The sequence below is a fragment of the Plecotus auritus genome, assembly GCF_963455305.1.
Source record: "Plecotus auritus genome assembly, chromosome: 14".
Classification (NCBI taxonomy): Eukaryota; Metazoa; Chordata; class Mammalia; order Chiroptera; family Vespertilionidae; genus Plecotus; species Plecotus auritus.
The window spans coordinates 6,968,653-6,991,414 of NC_137780.1; the positions used below are offsets into that span (position 1 = coordinate 6,968,653).

At 43.1% G+C, this 22,762-nt stretch overlaps 1 protein-coding gene across 3 annotated transcripts in view; it reads left to right on the forward strand.

The window, feature by feature from the left end:
* Positions 1-22,019, forward strand: part of NVL (nuclear VCP like) — a 53,549-nt gene extending 31,530 nt beyond the window's left edge. For 2 of the 3 annotated variants that reach the window (XM_080651245.1, XM_080651247.1), the window contains 6 exons: positions 2,837-2,936; positions 11,827-11,933; positions 13,640-13,716; positions 15,911-15,999; positions 17,522-17,592; positions 21,719-22,019. In XM_080651245.1, coding sequence (XP_080507371.1) covers positions 2,837-2,936; positions 11,827-11,933; positions 13,640-13,716; positions 15,911-15,999; positions 17,522-17,592; positions 21,719-21,763 — 489 coding nt within the window. In that variant the 3' untranslated portion in view covers positions 21,764-22,019. The remainder of the gene's footprint in view (positions 1-2,836; positions 2,937-11,826; positions 11,934-13,639; positions 13,717-15,910; positions 16,000-17,521; positions 17,593-21,718) is intronic. The other variant, XM_080651246.1, reaches the window with a different exon arrangement.
* Positions 22,020-22,762: the final 743 nt, after the last annotated feature.

A 22,762-nucleotide genomic window follows, 5' to 3' on the forward strand; every position in this document is an offset into this window, starting at 1 on the left:
ATCCAGTCAACCACTTGCCCTCAGAGAAGTCTGCAGCCATACAAACAACATCTCTAGCTTAGGTTGTCTCCCTCTGGAATATCTGCCAGCACACATTTTTGCTTTCCAATACACATATTTTGATTTTTAACATTTTCACCTAGGGATTCTGAAAATACTTGAGCTTTGAGTGTATTCTTTTTTTTTTTTAATATATTTTATTGATTTTTTACAGAGAGAAAGGGAGAGGGATAGAGAGTTAGAAACATCGATGAGAGAGAAACATCGATCAGCTGCCTCCTGCACACCCCCCACTGGGGATGTGCCCGCAACCAAGGTACATGCCCTTGACCGGAATTGAACCTGGGACCTTTCAGTCCGCAGGCCAACGCTCTATCCACTGAGCCAAACCGGTTAGGGAGTGTAATCTTTTATTATTATACAAGTTATATTTGAATGTATACTTGTGAAAATCAAATGGATACAAGCATAAGGAGAGTGGAAGTCCTTCTCCTACTCTCTTTCCTATAATTCTCCTTGGAGGGGTTGCTTCTGCTCACAGTTTCGTGTTTAGTATTTGTCATTCTAGAACTTTGGCCATAAACTGGAAAACATGTATTTTTTAGACTTTTTTATGTAAGTGTGGTTATTCTATCTTGATGATTTTCCCATGCACTTACTAACTTTATTTTTCTACCTTGCATAAATGTTCCAGTCTGGATATAGAAGAATTTATTTAATAATTCCTCTGTTTTGGACACTTACATTGTTTCCAGTTATTTCTCTTACAAACAGAACTGTAGTAAACATTCATTTTTTATAAAATATTGTGTACGTGTGGGAATATGTGAGAGTTTTAGAGGTAGAATTTCAGAGTAGGAGCTGTATATATGTTATATTTTGAAAGTTAATATAAATCATTCCTCATACAAACTACCAGTTATATACCTCCACCAACAGTGTGTAAAAATCATTTCCTTACAACTTTGTCAACAGTGGATAATACCCATCTTTCAGTTTTTGTCAATTTTATTGGCTAAACGTGATAATAAATTTCTGTATTCATGTCCCTGATGATCAGTGAAGTTGATCGTCTTAAGTGATTTTTTTTGTATTTCATCTTCTATTGCCTGATCATATTCTTTGATCCTTTTGCTACTGAAATGTTTTTGGGTTTTTTTGTTTTTTTATAGGAGCTTTTTATGTGTGGTAAAAATTTATTCATTGTCCAGTTATGTGTTGTAATACTATTTTCCCCAGCCTTACCACCTATCTTTAATTTTTTTTATTATATACAATGTTATACTTTTAATATAGTAAATTTGTCTGCCTTTTCCTGATTTGATTCTGAGGTTTTTGTCTTGCTTAGAGAGGACAGTTTTGTTTTTATTTTACCCAGTAAGTCCATATTTTTTTGAGTCCAGATTATAATTCTGTTAATCTTCTATTAGTATTGTCTCTCCAAACAGTGATAATAAATAAGGTGTACCATTATTTTATTTTTTTGAGAAATCAGTGGATTAAACTTCTACTACCTCTGTACATAAAATTTATGGTGGGCCTAACCGGTTTGGCTCAGTGGATAGAGCGTCGGCCTGCGGACTCAAGGGTCCCAGGTTCGATTCCGGTCAAGGGCATGTACCGTGGTTGTGGGCACATACCCAGTAGGGAGTGTGCAGGAGGCAGCTGATCGATGTTTCTCTCTCATTGATGTTTCTGACTATCTATCCTTCTTCCTTCCTCTCTATAAAAAATCAATAAAATACATTTTTTAAAAAAAATTTATGGTGAAGAAAGGCAATTAATGACAAAAGGAAACACAGCAGCGCTTTTCTCATTTCCTCCATTCTGCAGCTAAAACATTTCTATAAGTGATTTGTCCCCCTGTTTACCAACCCCCAGAACTTTTCTCTCAGGTGTTGCCCTGAGGTAGCTGCACTTGTGCTGGATACTTCAAGGAAAAGAGAAAAAGACCCAGTGTCCCAATGAGGCATCTAATCTCCCAGGGAATCTGGTCTGGCATTCAAAAGTTCAGTCTAGATTTGTCCAAAAGGAAATTTGTTGTGGCTCTTAGATCCTTGAATAACTAAAAGGCATAGACTTTGGGGTCAGATAAAGCGGAGTTTGAGTTTCATTTCTGCCCTTATCTTGCTGTGAGACCATGGACAAATAACTCAACATCCTCTCTCAGCCACAGTTGCCTATCGAAACTGTGGATAAAATAAGAGAATTGCCCAGCTGGTGTGGTTCAGTGGTTGAAGCAGGAGGTCACAGTTCGATTCCTCGTCAGGGCACATGCCGGTTGCAGGCTCGATCCTTGGTAGGGTCATGCAGAAGGCAGCCGATCAATGATGAGTCTCATCATTAATATTTATCTCTCCTTTCCTCTCTGAAATCAATAAAAATACATATTTTTTTAAAAGTTTTGCTGGGGAAACATGGGAATGAAACATATTTTGTACAGTGCTTGTACATAACTAGTCAAGAAATGATCATTGTCATCTCTTGACAAAAACATTCATTCAAGCCCTAACGGGTTTGGCTCAGTGGATAGAGCGTCGGCCTGCGGACTGAAAGGTCCCAGGTTCGATTCCAGTCAAGGGCATGTACCTTGGTTGCACGCACATCCCCAGTAGGAGGTGTGCCGGAGGCAGGTGATCGATGTTTGTCTCTCATCGATGTTTCTAACTCTCTATCCCTCTCCCTCCATCTCTGTAAAAAATTAATAAAATATATTTTTTTAAAAAAAAAATTCCATTCATATGAGCAAGTATATTATTTTGTATGGCAAAATAAAGTTGGTGATGTATTTTTCTTTTTATTGGGGGCTGATGGAGATATGTTTGTTTCTCTTTAGACAGGGGCAAGTGTCCGAGTGGTGAATCAGCTCCTTACAGAGATGGATGGTCTGGAAACACGTCAACAGGTTTTCATCATGGCAGCCACTAACAGGCCAGGTAAGTCAGAGTATACAAAGCTGATGAGTCTGAAGACTCAGCATTCAAAAACAATACCGTTTACAGACATCCTGGTCAAGGAATAACTAAAAGGGTTCATTAGTTGAAATAAAACCTTAGAAAGCTTTTATGTAAGCTATAGAAAAAACATAGTATTGCCTGGATTTCATGAGTTTTTGTTTTGTTTTCTGTGTTGCTGCTCAGAAAGTTCTCTTGTTGGCAGAGAACACGTGTAACATACACTTTTCTTCTTTTGGTGTAACATACACTTTTTTTTTTTTAATATATTTTATTGATATTTCACAGAGAGGAAGGGAGAGGGATAGAGAGTTAGAAACATCGATGAGAGAGAAACATCGATCAGCTGCCTCCTGCACACCTCCCACTGGGGATGTGCCCGCAACCAAGGTACATGCCCTTGCCCGGAATCGAACCCGGGACCTTTCAGTCCGCAGGCCGACGCTCTATCCACTGAGCCAAACCGGTTTCTGCTAACATACACTTTTGACCACAGAAACAGGAATCTGAATTTATGTCCTATGGTTTCTCTCAAGCTGACAGGAAACAGCAGTGACACTCTTTTCTTTGTATCTGCCGGTTGAAGATAGGTTTAAAGATTTTATACTGGAACCATGTCCCTGTGTTTAACTATTATTTAAAATTGTTTGCAAGCTTTAGCGCTCAATGAAGGATTCAGAAAAAGGCTCAGAACCTCAGAAGTGCTAGAGGTGGCTTTTACTCTGGCTCTAAATTTTCTCCACATTGTTTAATTCCTTGGCATCCCTGTGAGCCACTGTGTCATCGCTGCCCCTGCAGTGAGGTTTGTGTTAACTCTGACAGCAGTGATAGGGCAATTTAGTTCCTTAAATGGACTTCCTCAGTTGTCAAGCTGATAATAATTTTTCATTCATGTAAGTTACCATGGAAACTCAAAGCCAGGAATTATATGTCATTTATTGTAAACTGAAAAGTTGGAAGTTGTTACGGTTTATACTTTGACTCTTGTAATAATGAAATGCTCTCTGTGGATCAGACAGAACAAGGTTTGAGTCCTGGCCAGAGCACTTCATATCTTAGTAACTGCTCTGTTTCAACCCAAACTGGTCTAACACCAGAGAAGTAGATTATAAATCAGTTCTCACTAACCACCTGGAGTTCGTGTCAGGTCCTGCAAGTTAAGGAGTCAGTCCTCTACAACACTGCCCCCTCCTCAGATGCCAGCCACAGTGGTATCTCCAGAGCACTCACACTTCTGATCAGCCTGCTACAAGTTTGAGAATTTCCATGACCCCCCTCGAGTTCAGTAATTCACCAGAACAACTAATAGAATTCAGGAAAGCACTATATTTACAATTACAGTTTATTATAAGGGATACCCGCCCATACAGGTAGGTCTTGGAGGGCGTAAAGAGTTTCAACACCCTCTCTCCATGGAGTCAGGATCCATCATCCTCTGGGCACATCAATGTGGTCATGAACTGGGCAGCACCCTTGAGCTTTGATGCAGTGCTTTTATGAGGGCTGTATAAAGTAGCCATGATTGATTGAATCATAGGCCACGTGATTGAAGTCAGTCTTCAGCTTCCCCTTCCCTCCCCAGAGGTCTTGGTCCAACGTCCAACCCTCTGATCACTTGGTTGGTCTTTCTGGTAACTGTCCCCATCCTGAGGTGTTCTTGGGGCCAGCCAAGTCATCTCATTAGCATAACAAAGACTCCTAACTCAGGAAATTCCAAGGATTTTTGAAGGTGTATGCCAAGAACCAGGGGCAAAGATCAAATTATCTTTTATTGTACCACATTAATCCTGTGCATATAGTACTTTATCTTGCTAACCATCATTTCTTCATCTCTGAAATGAAGATAGTAATACCTAATTGTCAGGTGAAGTGATATTAGCAATCTTCCACAGTGTGTGGCAAGTAGCTATTTAGTAATTATTCTCATTGTCGCCAGCACTTATGGTAATAGCAGTAGGAACAGTCATTAGGTCATAAAATCACAGCGTTCCTAGACAAAAGCTTGAAAAGCCCTCAGATTTGGACAGAATCACCTCCTACATTTCCAAAGTAGATACACAGCTTTGTAGCAGATTTCAAGTAGAGAGTCTTCGGTCTGCTGTCTAGCATAATGTAGTCTATGTACCAGCACTCGTTATTGGTCATGTTTGCTTAATGTAAAAACTTAGTGTAATCTCTGTAGATTAGAAAAGAATAGGTCCTTCAGCGTCACTAAGTTTTACTTAAATCCTCTCCTTCAAAACAGTCCAGGTACATTGCCTTTCCTCATGGGTTTCCCTGTGATCTTTTTATTCCTCTTGGAAGTCTTTACAGCTCCAGATTCGCCTTAGCTGTAAAACCCAGGACTGAACATAATAGTCTGTGTTGAGTTTAACCAGCGATACGAATGACAGATGAATCACCATGTGTTTTGTCCTTTCCAGTGACCTTGAGTATTGTCTTCCTGTCCATTGCACCTTACTCATCCCTTCCCCCCATATCAAACAAACCCCATTGCATTGAAGGCCTACTCACATTTACAGATAGATATTCTAGATCTTTTTCACTTGCATGTATGCTTACTGGCCATTCTGTTCTGTTGTACACTATGCTGTGACATTCTGGCCCCATGCACCTCTCCATCACTGTCCCACCACTCATTCCACTCTGGACACACTGGCCCATAACTTGTTTTCTACTTGGCTTTAAGAAATCCCTTCTTTTTTTCTTTTTTAAAAATATATTTTATTGATTTTTTTTACAGAGAGGAAAGGAGAGGGATAGAGAGTTAGAAACATCGATGAGAGAGAAACATCCATCAGCTGCCTCCTGCACACCCCCTACTGGGGATGTGCCCACAACCAGGGTACATGCCCTTGACAGGATTCGAACCTGGGACCCTTGAGTCCGCAAGCCGATGCTCTATCCACTGAGCCAAACTGGTTAGGGCAAGAAATCCCTTCTTGCCTGATGTTCTGGTCAGCTATTGCTAACTGACAGACTCCTATGGTACTTAGTGCCTTAAAATTGCCATTTTTACTTTGCTCACAGTTTTGTAGGTCGGGAATCCAGGAAGGGCTTTTCCAGGTGGCTCAGCTCTGATCCATGTGCCATCAGCTGGAGTGGCTGGGCCAGAGAATCCCCTGCCAAGGGGGCTTCTTTACTCATGTCTGGTGCCTTGGTGTTGGTTGGCATGTCTCTCCCACATTAATTGTCATCTTCCAAGACCTCCCCGTGTGGCTTGGCTTCCAGGAGCATGGTTCTCTGAGTACTCCCAACTTCTTACCTGACTGCTGGGTCCTGGGAGGGAGACCAAGGTGGGGGCTGCCATTCCTCCTAAAGGCAAGGCCCAGGATGGACAAACTCTGTTGGTCAGGACAGTGACAGGAAAGCCCAGAGAAAATGGACTCTCTGATTCATCAAGTATTTGATTTTAAGTATATGCCTGGTTCCTGCTGAGCTTTGGGAATTCAGAGGTTAATATTTCAGAGGTTAATTCAGAAAAATTCTTTGTCTGCATATATTCTCATTTGGGGCTGGGAACACAGGAGAAATAATAGACAAAGTAATAAAATAAAACGGGAGGAGGGTACCGAATGACTGGCGGCTGGGGAGAGGAATGCTAATTTAGACTTCATGGGCCTGGGAGGCTTCGTCAGAAGTCACGGTGATTATTTCATGAATCCAAATGATGTGAAGGATTAAGCCATACAAAAATCTGGGAGAAGAGCATTCCAGGGAGAGAGCAAACAAGATGTGGAAGGCCCGAGGCGAGAACAGATTTGGCCGTTTTGGAGAACAGCAAGAGGGCCAGTGTGTCCAGAGTGGAATGAGTGGTGAGGACAGTGATGGAGAGGTGCATGGGGCCTTTTATGTCACAATAAGGGGTGTGGATTTTAGCCTGCTGTGATGGGAAGGCACGGGAGGGTTTCGAGCAGGTTTCAACATTGTTTATTCTGTGTGACTCAGTTCCTGTGAATTGACTAACTCCCTAAGAGAATGGCCATAACAAGTCTTCGTGGTTTTAGATCCAATTAGTGAATGGCATGAAAAAGATAAACCCACTCGGAAATCAAATGACCCTGCAAAGCCTATAACAAAAACTGTTCTCTGTCCCACCCCTCTATCCCCTGCCCAGAGGCAACCACCTGTAAACTCCTTGAGCTGTTTCTTCTGTATTTCCTCCGTATTTTCAAATAATATGTTCAAATGGTTCTTATCAATTTTACACACTGCCCATTAACTTCTTTTTAAGGTAGATGAAGATCATTATCTTGTGTTCACCCTTTCTCTAGCCCCTCACCCTTATACCTCTGTTCTCTTCACTCTGTCCTCCTAATATTTTAATACTAGAGGCCCAGTGCATGAAATTTGTGCACAGCTAGGGTCCCTAGGCCTGGCTGGTGATCAGGACTGATTGGGGCCTTCCGGCTGCCGGCCAGGGCCTTCCTTCATTCCACGCCACCCCTGGTGGTCAGCACACATCATAGCAAGCGATCAGTCTCCCTTATATATGGCTAATATGCAAAATGTACCCTTGGGAGTTCGACCAGGAGACCGATTGAATATATATATATATATATATATGGAACATATACACACACACACACACACACACACACACACACACACACACACACACACACTCTAGAGGCCCAGTGCGCACGAAATCGTGCACAAGTAGCTTGCTTCCGCTTGCCTCAGCTGGCCACCCCACTCATTGCTGCTTGTAGCTCACGCCGTGCCCTCTGCCGCAAGAGCCGCTGCTCTTTGGTCATGACACCGTAACGGCCTTTTATGATATCGATAGAAGATATTTTGATCACAACTTTGGTTAAATCACTAGTCAATGTTTACATTACTGATGACTGTAAATATTTCTCTCTGTTCCCCAAGAATAATTCTATGATTGGGTTTCCTTTTTTATTTGACCTTGTTATTCTTAAGTTTAATAACGCTAATATTTTTCTTTTGCTTTCTTTCTCTGTTCCTATTCTTCATCCGATGGGTTCCTTTGATTGACTGTTCCTAGAGACTTCCCTCTGGAGCCTTGCACCCTCCTGCTCCGGCTGGATTGGCCACCCTCTAAGGCCAGGTTATTTCAGGACTCACCTTTTCTGCGCTCCTTGGCTTTGCCCTTTGTTCCTGATCTTATCTCTCCCTTGTTTTACTCTCTCATTTTGCTAGAGCTTATTTTTCAGTGGCTTTTCTAAGATAGGTCATGTAGGAGGTAACTTTTTTGACTTCTTGTATATTTGAAATTATCTTTATTCTGTTCTCATTATTGATTGGCAGCCTGGCAGGGTATAGAATTTGAATTGAAAACTTTCTTTTCCATAATTTGTAGGCTTGTTTGTTTTTTTTCTTTAAAGGTCTATGCCATTCTGGTCCTTTTAATGTGACTTTTTGTTCATTTGTTTTATGTATATGCTTAGTACCTGGTGGATCTTAAACCTCCTGAATTGATCTTCTAAATTTCTTTTTTTCTCATATTTCTAGCTCTGTCTTTATTTTTTTCCTAATTTTTGAGGTACTGGTTTTTACAAAGTAAATGGAAAGACTGTCTTCTCCCCTTTCTACCTCTGGTTGTTCTGAACAACTGTGACTCCCTCTTCTGGGAATAAACTGCTTCCCTGTGCTCAGCCCGAGGGCATGAAGCTCCTGGTATAAATCACCCCTAGACCACAGGTGGCCCACTTTTAATCTCTTCTGCACACATCTTTGCATTCCCTTCTTTGAATGCCAACTCCCATAAAGGATGTTCTCAGTTGAGGAACTACCTGTTCCCACTTAACTCCCTGTCTAACTGGTTAAAAACACTCCTGCACAACATACATAGTTTATGAAACCCAGATAGCTACACCAGCTTATTACTTTTTCTGCTACTCAGTAGGCGTCTGTTTCAGCAGCATTGCAGCATCTAGAGAGAGTTTCCGCCTTCTATGTATGGCTCAGTTGACAAAAGGAATAAGTAAGTTATGTCTAAGCTTCCTCTAGGCCAGGATTAGATTTGCACTTTTATATTGGAGAGATAGCCCTAGTTCAAGGTCTCTATCCAGCCCAGCTGGTATAGCTTAGTGGTTGAGGGTTGACCATGAACCAGGAGGTCAGGGTTCTATTCCCACTTAGGGCACATGCTGGGGTTGCAGGCTCGATCCCCAGTGTGAGGCATGCAGGAAGCAGCCAATCAGTGATTCTCTCTCATCATTGATGTTTCTCTCTCTCTTATCCTCTCCCTTCCTCTCTCTCTCTAAAATCAATTTTTAAAAAGTTGCTATAATTATGTATTTGTCAGATGAAAGTATGGATGACTTACAAAGAAAAGGTTTATTTCATTAGTTAGCCCTTGAGTTCCAAGTGAAATGTAGTGTCTCCTCACCTATCTAATCGGAATGGCCTTGGATCATGGTTGAATGTTCCTTAAGGCAATTGACCAATGACTAGATGCCATAGTCAAGCCTGTATATCTTACCCTTTGGCACAGTACTGCCCTTTAAAATTAACCTAGGCCCTGGCATCACCTCTGCTGACTTACGGGTACCCTGGTGCATAGTAGCACTCAGTAACTATTTGTTTAATGAATCATAGAGATATACTTCTGTTTCATGAAGGCTGTCTGATCTTGTAATAATTTTCACTGACACGGTGAGAGTCTCATTAGTCTGACGCTCTAATTTTTATAAAAATCGGCTTTAGTGGCATATGCAGTATTCCATAAATTTTACCCATTTTAAGTATACAATTCAGTGGTTTTGAGTATACTTACAGAGTTGTGCAGCCATCCCAACAATCTAATTTTAGAACATATCCATCACCCTAAAAAGAAATCTGTGTCAGTTAGTAGCCACTCCCCATCCTTCCCCCACCCTCAGCCCTAGGCAACCACTAATCTACACTCTGTCTCCATAGATTTCCCTGTTCTGGATATTTTATGTACATGGAATCGTACAATATGTGGGCTATAGTGTCTGGTTTCTTTCACTTTAGTGATGCTTCCCCGGCTCATCCATGTTGTAGGATGTGTGGACACTTCACTCCTTTTGGTTGCTGGAAAATACTCCCTAGTGTGGCTCCACCACATTTTATTTCTTCACCAGTTGATGAACATTTAGGTTGTTTCTTGATCAACAGATAGGAGGTTCCTCTTCGGGCATCCGTCTCATTTGAGAGTGATGCATTTTGTCTTTAAAGCTTTGGGGTTGTTGGTGACTTTTTCATTGCAAATGTAAGAATTGATACCTGGCCTGAGATTCTGTTGCTGACACAATTATGGAGGGATTCAGTTAGGAAATATAACAATAATCCAAGTACAAGATGTTGTTTGTTGTACCAGGTAATGCCTGAGGATGTAGAAATAATCCGGACATGTTGTGTCACAGAGTTGACAGGATTTGCTCGTGGATTGGTTATGGATGTTGGAGGGTGGAATCAAGATTGACTCCAGGTCCGCCCTAACCGGTTTGGCTCAGTGGATAGAGCGTCGGCCTGCGGACTGAAGGGTCCTAGGTTCGATTCCGGTCAAGGGCATGTACCTTGGTTGCGGGCACATCCCCAGTAGGGGGTGTGCAGGAGGCAGCTGATCAATGTTTCTCTCTCATCGATGTTTCTAGTTCTCTATCCCTCTCCCTTCCTCTCTGTAAAATATCAATAAAATATATTTTAAAAAAAAAAAAAAGATTGACTCCAGGTCCCTCCTCATTCGATTCTGATCAAGGGCACATGCTGGGGTTCCAGGCTTGATCCCCAGTGTGGCGTGTGCAGGAGGCAGCTGGTCAGTGATTCTCTCTTATCATTGACTAGAGGCCTGGTGCACGACATTTGTGCACTGGGGGAGGTCCCTCAGCACAGCCTGCACCCTCTCGCAGTCCAGGACCCCTCAGGGGATGTCCACCTGCAGGTTTAGGCCCAATCCCCCATTTTGAAGTATATACCTACAGTGTGATATAGTCATACTGCTTTGCATCCCACAAACGCCTATACAGAGACCTGTTCACGAGTATTCATAGCACATAGACCCAAAGTGGACTTGATCCAAATGTTTATCAACAGAAGAATGAAAAGCAAATTGGGGTGTATCCATACAGTGGAATAGTACTCAGCAATAAAAAAGAATTAAGTACAAATGCACATAGCAATTTAGCTAAATCTCAAAATAATTATATTGGGTAAAAGAAAGCAGATAGAATACATACTGTATGATACCACTTATAGAAAATTCTAGAAAATGCAAACTAATCTATAATGACAGAACAGATCGGTGGCTGTCTAGGGACAAGGGGGGTCAGGAAAGGACAAGGTAGAAAGGTTACAAAGGAATCCTCCATGATTTTTTAAAGTGCAGAGGTTTCCTGAGACCAAAATGTTTGAGGTCTTTGCCCTGTAGACTCAGAGGACCCTTAGGCACGCTTGTCAGCGATGCTCTCGCATGATACTGACATGTTAGCTTCGGGCTGCAGTGGGGAGCAGGAGTTGAGAGAATCGGACGTGTATTTTAGGAAGTAACCCTGGCAGCACTGTAAGGGGTCCCGGAGAGGGGAAGGTAGACTCACGGAGGACATTGCATTTGGCCTTGACTGAGGGTCGAGGTCATGGGAGGCAGACTGGATAGCATGTGTCTCCCACTGGAGGGAATGAGAAACCTGCCTAATGTTTGGGGGGCAGGCAGGGGTCGTTATCTGAGACGGAGAATCCGGGAGGAAAGCAGGTTTGGGCAGGAAGGTGGGAGTGGGCTTTTCCCTTTCTTAAGAGCCTCTTTTGTTAAGGAGAAACTTTCATTTTCATGACGTCTAATCAGTTTTTTCTTTTAAAAAATAGACTCTCCCCATCTCTCATGTTAATTACATATTTTTTAAAGACTCTGTTCTGTGTATTTAAGATCTTGTCTCCCTTCTAGATATCATTGACCCTGCGATCCTGCGCCCAGGGCGCCTGGACAAAACGCTCTTCGTGGGTTTGCCGCCCCCCGCAGATCGTCTCGCCATCTTAAAAACGATCACAAAAGTGAGTAAAGGAGATGGTTTATCTTTGGGTCTGTTTCTTATTTTAAATACAGACAAGTAGCAATTTAGGATGCCCAGTCACCTTCTGCTCTGCAGCTTTAAATATTTGCCCAGCCTCTGTCTCCCAAATCTGTCTCTCATTTTCCCCTATACATGTCATTAAAATGTCCCTTATCCCAGAGAGCCAGAAAGGTTATTTGATGTCTGCCAGATGCTTTGAGATATTGCAGTCTTTAAAATAGTGATAAAACTCGCACTTAAACTTACGGTTTTAACCATCTTTGAGTGTTTAGTTCCTTGGCCTTTCTACATTCATATTGTTGTACATCCCTTACTGCTGTTCATCCCCGAACTCAGATTTTCTAATTCCTGGTCCAATGTTGTTTCCACTGTTTTGAACTTTTTATTAAAATGTAATACAGGCACAAAAAACGTGGACATATCATTCAATGTCCAACTCCATGAGCTTTCATAAACAAACTGCCTGCCACCCTCCCACCCTGGAGTTAATTGAAAAATATCCTCGGGTGAGGATGAACCCCCTCCCCCCCAAAAAAAGGCACAAAGGCTGCTTGCCTAAGGTCACCCTGAGAGTATTTTTGCCATGATTATTTCCCGGGTCCAAGTGGGTTGAATGAGAAACAACTGTTTCCTGAGCCTGTTAGGTGAACATTTGTGATTTATTAAATAATAGCAGCTAGCAGATGTGCAGTTCATGAAATTCGTAATTGCGCCCAGCTGGGAGGAAGGAGGGGACACCGCCTGAGTGTGGGCCCAGAGGCAGGTGACGGATTGCATGAGGTGCTGGAACTGAACCACATCCTGCTTGCAGCAACGCCGTGCTAATATTTACACTTACCTTGAAGCTTAATGGCAAATATTCACTTTCTTTGTGTATATTTCTTCTTAAGCTATTCATTTTGTAATGTAATAATTGCTACAAAGACTATAGGCAGTGTATATGTAAGTTATGAATCAGAACAATAAAGCAAATACCCACGAACCTATCACTTATGTCATACATTTTAAATCCCTAAAACCTGTTTTGTTTGCCTCTGAGAGGTACTAGAAGTGTTACTAACCAGTACGCATGCACGACACTGTCAGTGCTGCTGGAATTCTGAGACTGTTCTGGTAGTTGTCCTTTCTAGCGTTTCTTGGTGTGAGCCAAAGGGGAATTGGCACCAGGGTCAGGGTTGAGTTTGGGTGAAGGGCTGGGAAAGAACACAGTGAGCAGAGGGCTTTTGGCTGTTCTTGCAGAGCGGTTTCCTGCTGTTCTCTCCTGGCCAGCTGCAGTGTAATTTCTCCCTTCCTGGCCAGCCAGAAACCACGCACATACGCACATCAGGACCAAGCACTGCTTACGTCTTTGCCACATTTCATCAGCAAAGGAAATGGGTTTCCTCACCTTTGGGAAGACGGAGCTGGTGATTTTGTTCTTGGTGATGTTTTGTTTTTGTTGCAACTGCAGACAGATTCTTCAAACTTCATAGGCTTAAGTTGCCTTTAGCTTGCCCAGGTTTGGAGCCTGCTTCTTAACCGCATTTCTCAAAATGGAAATTTGTAAAAATCTTGTAGCACTGCTGTGGGAGTCAGTTATATATTCATTTAGTCATGTAGCCAGTGCTGTTTATTCAGAACCTTTCATGTGGAAAAGTATTGGTCATTGAACCCTCAATGAAAAATAGTTTTTTCTCTCTTGTTCAGAATGGCACCAAACCCCCACTGGACACAGATGTCAATCTGGAAGCGATTGCTGGTGACCATCGCTGTGATTGCTATTCGTAAGGATCTGTCTCAAGTTTGTTCTCTCTCTGAGGCTCAGTTTCCTCGTGTGTCACATGAGGGAGAAGGAAGCTGTTGGGAGGATTAAGTCGGGTGTCATATGGAGCCCTTGGTGTGGGGTCTGGCCCTTCCCTGCCCTTTCCTTAGAGAAGCAGCTCCCGCGAGGAGGAATTCCGGAAGTGGGGTGTTCTTTCGTGTGTTGACTTGTAACTCAGCTGCCCTGACCACCACGGCTGCCCTTCACAAACTGTCTGTCTGTCTATGTGTCTGTCAACCGGTTGCCAAATTATCCAGGTGCTTCCAGCATTTCAAAGAGAATAAGCGACGGCTCAGAACTTACTTCGCAGCGCATCCACCCATGAGCATCCACACAGCCCATAGTAAATGCAGGAAGTGAAACATTTCTGCCGTCAGCACTCATATTTGCTGGTGCAGTGGTCAGCAAACTCATTAGTCAACAGAGCCAAATATCAACAGTACAACGATTGAAATTTCTTTTGAGAGCCAAATTTTTTAAACTTAAACTTCTTCTAACGCCACTTCTTCAAAATAGATTTGCCCAGGCCGTGGTGTTTTGTAGAAGAGCCACACTCAAGGGGCCAAAGAGCCGCATGTGGCTCGTGAGCCGCGGTTTGCCGACCACTGTGCTGGATGTAGTTTTTGGTGTTTTTTTTTTCATATGTTTTTAAGGAAATTGGTTAAATTTCCCGTTCGAGTATACAGGGGAAGATGTCTCTGGCTCTGTTGCCTGTCTACATTACACTTGGGGTTCATGATGTCCCTGTAGGTCAAGGCCAGATAATGTGGAGGGAAGCGGGGTTTTCATCGTTGAGGACTTCAGGAGTCTGTCATTCAGCAACGTAAACTTATAGCCACAGAACACATCCACTGGAGGAACCCAGGCCCTCCGCTATCTCAGTCCCAGTTGAAGAATGTCCCTTCACTATCTCTTATCAATATGACTTCCCTGGAAACCATGCTGATCATTTTTAGGGAGTGTGGTCAGAGATAACGTTTTATCTCCAATTTTTTAATCTTTGGGCATCTAGGCTCTGAGTGTCCGTCTTTGTTCTGCCACTCCCACGCCCCCGAGAGAGATGCGCTCTGGTCAGTAACCTTGGCTCATTTAAGATTGTCTCAGTGAGCCCAGCATGTATGTGATTATTAGCTAACGTTCTAACCCTCACACTTTACAACAGAAACATTGGGTTCAGTTAGTAATTTAAACTCTGTGGGTCTTTCATTTAATATATTACGTGGGTCATCAACATTGTATGTTAATGTCTGGAAATAAGGTTTTTGTCCCAAATTCAAGTTCTTTCTCAAAAGATCGCCAAGACCTGGTCAAGATGTTAATGTAGTGAAACAGCAGTCAGCACCATTGTCTTCTATTGAACTCAAATGGACTCAGCATATTATTACGTGGAATAATTAAATGAAGGCTTGTCAGTTCTTGTCATATTTTAGGTGACTTACGAATCCACTTAGCTTGAGCTTGACTCAAATACATCAAAGACTTTATAGCCTTTGTATTTCCCCCTTTTGAACATGGAGCCATAAATGACTTTTTATATATAAGCTTGTTTTAGACAGGAGGTAATTTAGGAATGGGCCATCAGCACTTAGCACAGGCCATGTGAAAAAAATTTACAACCAACGGTGTGTCAGTTTCTTTCTACTGATGATATTCTAAGCTTTTTTTTTTCTTTTTAGTATATTTTTATTGATTTCAGAGAGGGGAAGAGTGAAACATCAATGATGAGAGAGAATCATTGATTGGCTGCCTCCTGAACGCCCCCCTACTGAGCATCGAGCCCGAAACCCAGGCATGTGCCCTGGCTGGGAATCAAACCGTGACCTGGTTCATAGGTCGATGCTCAACCACAACCACACCAGTCGGGCAATGTTCTAAGCTTTTTATATTAACGTGGGTGTCTATAGCTGTTACCGTGGGACTATTTATGATTCATTGCGTTGTTTCCTCCATGATTTCCTTTCTTCTGAAAGTTAGAAATATTTTAAGTGAAAGCTAAAACTCTTTCCTACCGACTCTAATTAGTTTAGCCCACATTTATGGGTCAGTTTCTTTTCTGACTGTTTAATATGCGACTTAAAAGAAAATGGCTCTCAGGCTTCTTTCTGGCCTAAACAGTATCTAATTATAAATAAGGAAGACGGCGTCTTTTATTCCAGGGGCGCAGATCTATCTGCTTTGGTGCGGGAAGCTTCCGTCTGTGCCCTGAGACAGGAAATGGCAAGACAGAAAAGTGGAAATGAAAAAGGTACAGTTCTCCCCCGAGGCTCTCAGTTCTAATCCGTTATCACTCTGGACAGGTAAAACCACTGCTGATCTGGAACGGGACCACTTTCTAACATCTCTCATCTGTAATATTAAAACTGGTATTTCTGTCTGATAAGACCTTTAGAAACCTTTCAGAATATGATGTAAATTTTAAATAGAAAATATTAATATTAAGTAGAAAACACACACACATGAGAAATGAAAATTGAAATAACTTTCCATATACTTAGACTCTCCTTTCAAAAGACAAAGTCAGTACGTGTTATTATGTGATGATTTGAGGCCATCTCAACAGCTGGGCGCTGTTCTTCACATTTGACAGTGTCTTCATATGATTTGGGTACATGTGGCCAAAAAAGACTCATTTCCCACCTGCATTCCAACCAGGCCAAGAACAGATTATAGCCTTTCCTTGGCTTGATTCCTGTGACAGTTATTTGTTTGATCAGTTTGTGACTGTGCTTGACAGTCCTTGTAAATACCATCTTCAGAAGACCTGCCTTTTCCTCTAAACCCATGCTTTATCTAAATTCAAGTCTGTGTTGATTTCCTTTTTGCTCAAAAGATGTCTTTTTTATTTGTGCTGATTTCCCCCTCTCCCCCCCTCTATTTTCCTTAGGCCTACAGGAATCTTAGAGTTAAATTTGTTTCCAGTTACAGCAGCATGTGCTAGCTTAGATTCGTCAGCACACATATTTTAATCACGAAGTCCCCGAGGTTTTGGTTAATTTTAAGATTCAGTTATCTGAACTTCTTTTATTGTCATCTATTTTAAATTCCTTTTGGAAGTAGGTGGGATATAATGAGCAAAATTAGAATCTCTTGTAAAAGACATCCTCTGTGGTAGTAGGCTGAGAGCTGGGTCTGATGACTAGCTTGGGGTTTGTTTTATAACTAAAATTTAACAGGCTGCCGTACACGCATTGGCTGCTACTAATGACTGTTTGGACGTTGTCTTGTAAACACAGAACACATTCTGACAACCCTGCTTTGCTACAGGTGTTAACACACTTCATATGGTCATCCTTTTACAGCATATGCGTATATCTTGTGATCATGTTGCACACCTTAACTTTCATATGTCTACAATATCTCCGTAAAGCTGGGGGGACATAAACTAATAAATAAAACACAGGGACCGTTTTTTGTTTTTAAAGGGGTAAAAATCTCTCTCTAATTAAAGACAAAGTACTTTTTTATATAATTTGTTCCCAAATAAATTGCTTTGATTGCTTGGGTCGGGGGGAGATTGCACTAAAATACATGATATAAAACTTAACCGTTTATGTAAAATTAAATATGGTCAGGAATATGTAAATGAAGCTAAAGGGAACCAGGGTCCTACGTCCTGTTTGAATATTGCTCTGAATAGACTAGCGCCATTGTCACCACTGCGGCCCTCACCGTCCCCTGGAGTGGGTGGAAGTCTCGAGAGAAGCTCAGTTACAAATCACAGCCGGCACACTGTGCCTGATGTGGATGTTCGTGTTTTTGCTCCGCAGGTGAACTCAAGGTTAGTCAGAAGCACTTCGAAGAAGCTTTCAAGAAAGTGAAATCATCTATATCAAGAAAGGTAAGAAATGTTCTTAACTGTAGAGAGAAAGGAGACTAGAATTTAGACGGGTAGATAGGACCTTATGAAAACAAAATGATTGCCTGTGTGCGTGGCCTTGAGAGAGAGATCAGTTGTTGTTCCACTCACGCACGCAGTGGTTGATTCTTCTTGTACGTGCCCTGACCGGAGATTGAACCTTCAACCTTGGCGTATCAGGATGACGCTCCAACCGAGCTACCCGGCCAGGGCTGACTTCGAGTTTTCCATCAGTTATCATAATGAGAAACACAGCAATCTACTCATAAACTGTTCGGACTTTGACTTACGGTTTTCAATCAATAATCATGAGAAACACGGAGCCTGGGTAGTGAAGGGCTAAGGATTTAAAGGTGGTTGTGGTGGAGTCCCCGAGCAGGTCCTCATGGCTAAGGCGCATCACAGCTCTAGGAGTCGGGAAACAGAAGGCATCCCTGGACACAACGGATCCCGGCAGTGTGGACCCCAGCATTTCCCCGGCTGGGCATTTCCCCGCCAGCTCTCTCTGTCAGTGTCATAGCACCAGACTTCACTGCATAACACCCACTTTAACTTTAACTTTCACTACAAACTACGCCTCAGCAAAGTAAGACACACCATGTGAAACCTGGCCTTTTATGTCAGAAAAAGCCAGAGTGATTTTTAACCTTTTTCTGACATTATGGTGAAGATGTTTCTACTTTCCTGAAACTTATGGGTAAGGCCCTAGCACTTCGTTTGAGTAGTCTAGCTCCAAGAAGATAAGACTGTTGTGGGTGGAGCTGGCATTAGGCAGGCTGGATCCAGAAACCTCATCTGGGGGGAAGATGGCTGCCTGCAGGTTATTTACCCCCATAGCAGGAGAATTCCCTGATGGCTGTAGCCGGCGAGTCTAGGGAAGCCTGTGATTGGTCCAGCTCAGGTGAGGGGCTCATGCCAAACCAGCTAGGAATTCCCTCTGGCTGGCTGGGTCTACGGGGCAACATGACTTCAAGCCCTAGCATGAAAACTGAAAATAAAACAGTGGTCCTCAAGTTAATTGACGTGTAAAAATCAGCTTAGTCATCTGCCTTATTTGTGGCGGGTTGAGATTTTGAGTCTTCTTTTCACACCGAGAGAATCACTAGATTTTGTTAAATGTGAAAGGAACACTTGCTATATTTTTTTAGCCTTTCAGACATACTTAGAGAAGTAGTGATTGGCTTTGAAGTGCGTTAACATTAACCAGATGATCAGGAGCTGTCTGAAAAAGCAAAGGAAAGGAGAAAGGCGTGTGAGGGCTCTCCCGGGCCTGCAGAGCCGGTCTTCGTAGTTCTGGAATGTTAGGCATGTTCTCCAGCCGCTGAATCTAGCTGCTACCTCTCTTTCCTGGGGCAGCTGCTTCCCTGGTGCCTCATGATGCTGAGTTTGGGGTCGGATAGTAACAGCAGGCGAAGTGGATTTGGTGTCCAGCAGCTCGCTGGTGTAACAGTAGGCTCTGGTTTAGAGGCCAAATGCAGACATTGTCGCCTGGCCCAGTAAATCCTCACTAACTGGTTGAGGGTGGGAAGTGAGGACAGCGAGCAACATTTCTTCTGAGCTCTGCCTGTTTGCCTCATCCACTCCCACTCTGCTGGTACCAGCCCTCCAGCTCCATCTGAAGATCCTGCCCCACCCTACTTTCTAGTGAGACGCTATGTCTGTCGTGGTCCCAGGAAGACTCAGTGGGCTGGCAATTTGTTACGACAGATATCCCAGCAACTGAGATGGGGCTCTTTTTTGCCAGTTGCTTTTTAGAATTCAGAATGTTCATTTCAGCTGTGTCGTTCTTTATTCTCTCTGCTCAGCGAAGCCAAGCCCTCGCGTCCAGCACATGTCACTTCACAGACCAGCAGAGCATAACTTTGCTGCTGGCTTGTTGTTGTTCAGTCTTAACGGCTCACCAGTGCCCTGGGGCAGGGTTAACTGTTAATAAATGTTGAGACCTTGAGATTATTCTCCCACCTATTTATTACCTCAAATTATAGTCTTTCACTCCGCCTACTATGGCCTTATTCCATTGTCAGGAAGCCAGTCTCACTCAAACATAGATTAACCTTTTTTCTGTCGTCCTCTATAAAAACCACATCATAGCCGAAACCGGTTTGGCTCAGTGGATAGAGCGTCGGCCTGCGGACTGAAGGGTCCCGGGTTAGATTCTGGTCAAGGGCATGTACCTTGGTTGCGGGCACATCCCTAGTGGGAGGTGTGCAGGAGGCAGCTGATCAATGTTTCTCTCTCATCGATGTTTCTAACTCTCTATCCCTCTCCCTTCCTCTCTGTAAAATATCAATAAAATATATTTTAAAAAATAATAAAAAATAAATAAAAACCACATCATAGAAACCCTACTGTTTTTGTTTGTTTGTTTGTTTTTAGAAACCGTACTGTTTTGTGAACTCATTGGCTTAGTGGTTTTCACAGCTACTGGCCAGAGCACTTTGATTCTTTTCTTCACACTCAGGATAATATGGGTCATCTATTTGCCCGATTATTTCTGTCACATTGACATTTATGAGAGGGAAAACCTCCCCTTACGCCTAGTGTATTAATGGATTGCCTAAGATCTCATTCTTCCATCTGTACATAAACGTGTATCATGTACCTACTTAGGCTAGACACCGTGCTGGACTTACAAAATACAAACTAAAATCTTACAGACATAGTTCCTAATCTTTATGAGCAATTAGGAGTTGTATGGTAAGCATTTCCATAAATGTGTACATAGATACCTGCTAACCTGGTCACTCTACTCCATTAATGTTACATTGCCAGTAGCTTTTACTAATTAGAAGGTATTGACTACATGACAGATTCAGTCCAGTGGATTCTATTAAAAGCATATCTGAACCTATAATTCCAGACATTGGAGATGTCTTTTTACCCTTTTAGGAAGGATGCATGTATGTCTTAGTGATGCTACTTGATTCTAGTGTGTTTGCACATATATGCAGAGGACAATCTTAAAAGGATATATTGATGGAGGGCTGGGTAGAAGAGAGCCTTTTTTCCCTTTATAACTGTTAATATACATATTTTTAAATATGTTTTGATTTTTAAGAGAGGGGAAGAGAAGGAAGTATCGATGCGATAGACAAGCACCCATCGGCTGACTCCTGCACACCCCCTCCTGGGGATCGAGCCCAAAACTCAGGCATGTGCCCTGACTGGGGATCAAACCAGTGAACCCTCAGTGCAGACAGCACTCCACCCCCTGAGCCCACCGGCCAGGGCTATAGAGCCCTGTGGTCATTTTACCTATCCAGAAGAATACTTTAACAAAACTTGATTTTTAAAAAACATTTTAAAGGGCTGGAAAAACGGAAACATATTGTATTTCTTTGGGATAAACGTATAGGAGTGGAATGGCTTACATGTGAAAGGCTGACAGCACCAAAGGGGAGCAAGAATGTGAAGCGACTAGGACTCTCATACTTAGCTGTTGAAACGTAGAAGGATCCAAGTCCATTGAACAGTACTCTGACAGTTCCTGACCAGTGGCATTGCTTACGCAGCCCCGCTTTGCCTCTCATTCCAATCTGAACTCAGTATGGGTTAGAATTTTGCTTTACTAATTAGATAGAGACATAAGTATCTTCTACCCTGATTTTGGGGGCACACTTTTTATGTCAACAATTGTGAGAGTCATGGGTCCTCCCTGGAGAAAGGAGTGTGTGTGGACGTAGATGCGGGGAGGGGAGGTCAGCTCTCGGTGTGTTAGTTGGCTCGGGCTGACATAATGAAGTAGCACAGACTGTGGGCTTACACACAGCAGTTTGTTTCTCACAAACTGGAGATTAGAAGTCCAAGATCAAGGTGTTGGCAGGGTTGGTTTCTTTGAGGCCCCGCCCCTGACAGATGACTGTCCTCTTTCTGTCTCTTCACATGGACCTCCCTCCAAGTGTGTCTGTCCTAATCTCCTTGTAAGATGCCAGTCCGGGTGGGAGTGGAGCCCACCCTCACGACTGTATTTTCACTTAATTGCCTCTTTAAAGACCCTGTCTCTAAGTAAGGTCACTCTGAAGTCCTGGAACCTCAGCATATAAATTCTGGGCGGGACACAGTTCGTCCCAGAGGAAGTGACCAGCTCCGTGTTCTGTCTTCTCCCCAGGACCAGCTGATGTATGAGGCTCTGAAGCAGTCCCTTGGCCAGTGACCCCAGCAGTGGCCAGAGGAGTCCAGGGGCCGGCCTGGCAGAAGCCCACCGCTCCGAGCGGGCGCTTGCCGCTCTGCAGATGTGGCCGCATGTAAGCTTTGATTCTCAAATCCATGAGGCCAAGTTGGAGTTGAAGATTTCTTCCCATCTGGTCAGCCTTGTTTGGAAACAGCCTACCTCCCCTTTTAAAAAAATGAAACTGCCAAAATAAAATAACTGATACTTTTTTAAATAAAATCTTTATATTGAAACTATCTCAGCTGTACTATGGAAAGGTTGCATTTACAGTTAAAAAAAAAAACTTCCTGCCTCTGAACCATCTGAACGGAAGTTGCCAACCTGATGGCCCGGCACCCCCAAATACTTCCATGTATATTTCCCACGCACCAAGATACTCCCCTGCGTAACCACCATCACAGCCAGGGAGTAGCAGCGGCCACTGCCCCATCTCCACCTCGGCTCCCCCCCGTGTCTCCAGTGCTCCCAGGGGCGCCCTCACAGTCAGGGCCCAGGTACAATGAGCTGCTGCTTCCTCAGAGGCTGGAGCAGCTCTGTCTTGGCTTCTGATACTTGCAGGTTAAAAGGCAGCTCCTCCGTGGATTGCGCGTGGTGTGGTTAGTCTGAGGTTCCCTCTCCATGAGCCCCAAGTTGTGCACCTTCGGGAGGAATTGCATGAAGCAACGCCGAGTCCTCATTGCGTCCCGTCAAGGGCACGTGATTTTGAGTTGTCCCTTCCTGAGGTTGTCCACTTCCATCACCTGATTAAGGTGGTTCTACCAAGCTTGCTGTACTGTAAGGTTGCTTTTTTTAAAAATATATTTTTATTGATTTCAGAGAAGAAGGGAGAAGGAAAGAGAGATAGAAACATCAATGATGAGCCCTAACCGGTTTGGCTCAGTGGATAGAGCGTCGGCCTGCAGACTGAAGGGTCCCAGGTTCGATTCCGGTCAAGGGCATGTACCTTGGTTGCAGGCACATCCCCAGTGGGGCGTGTGCAGG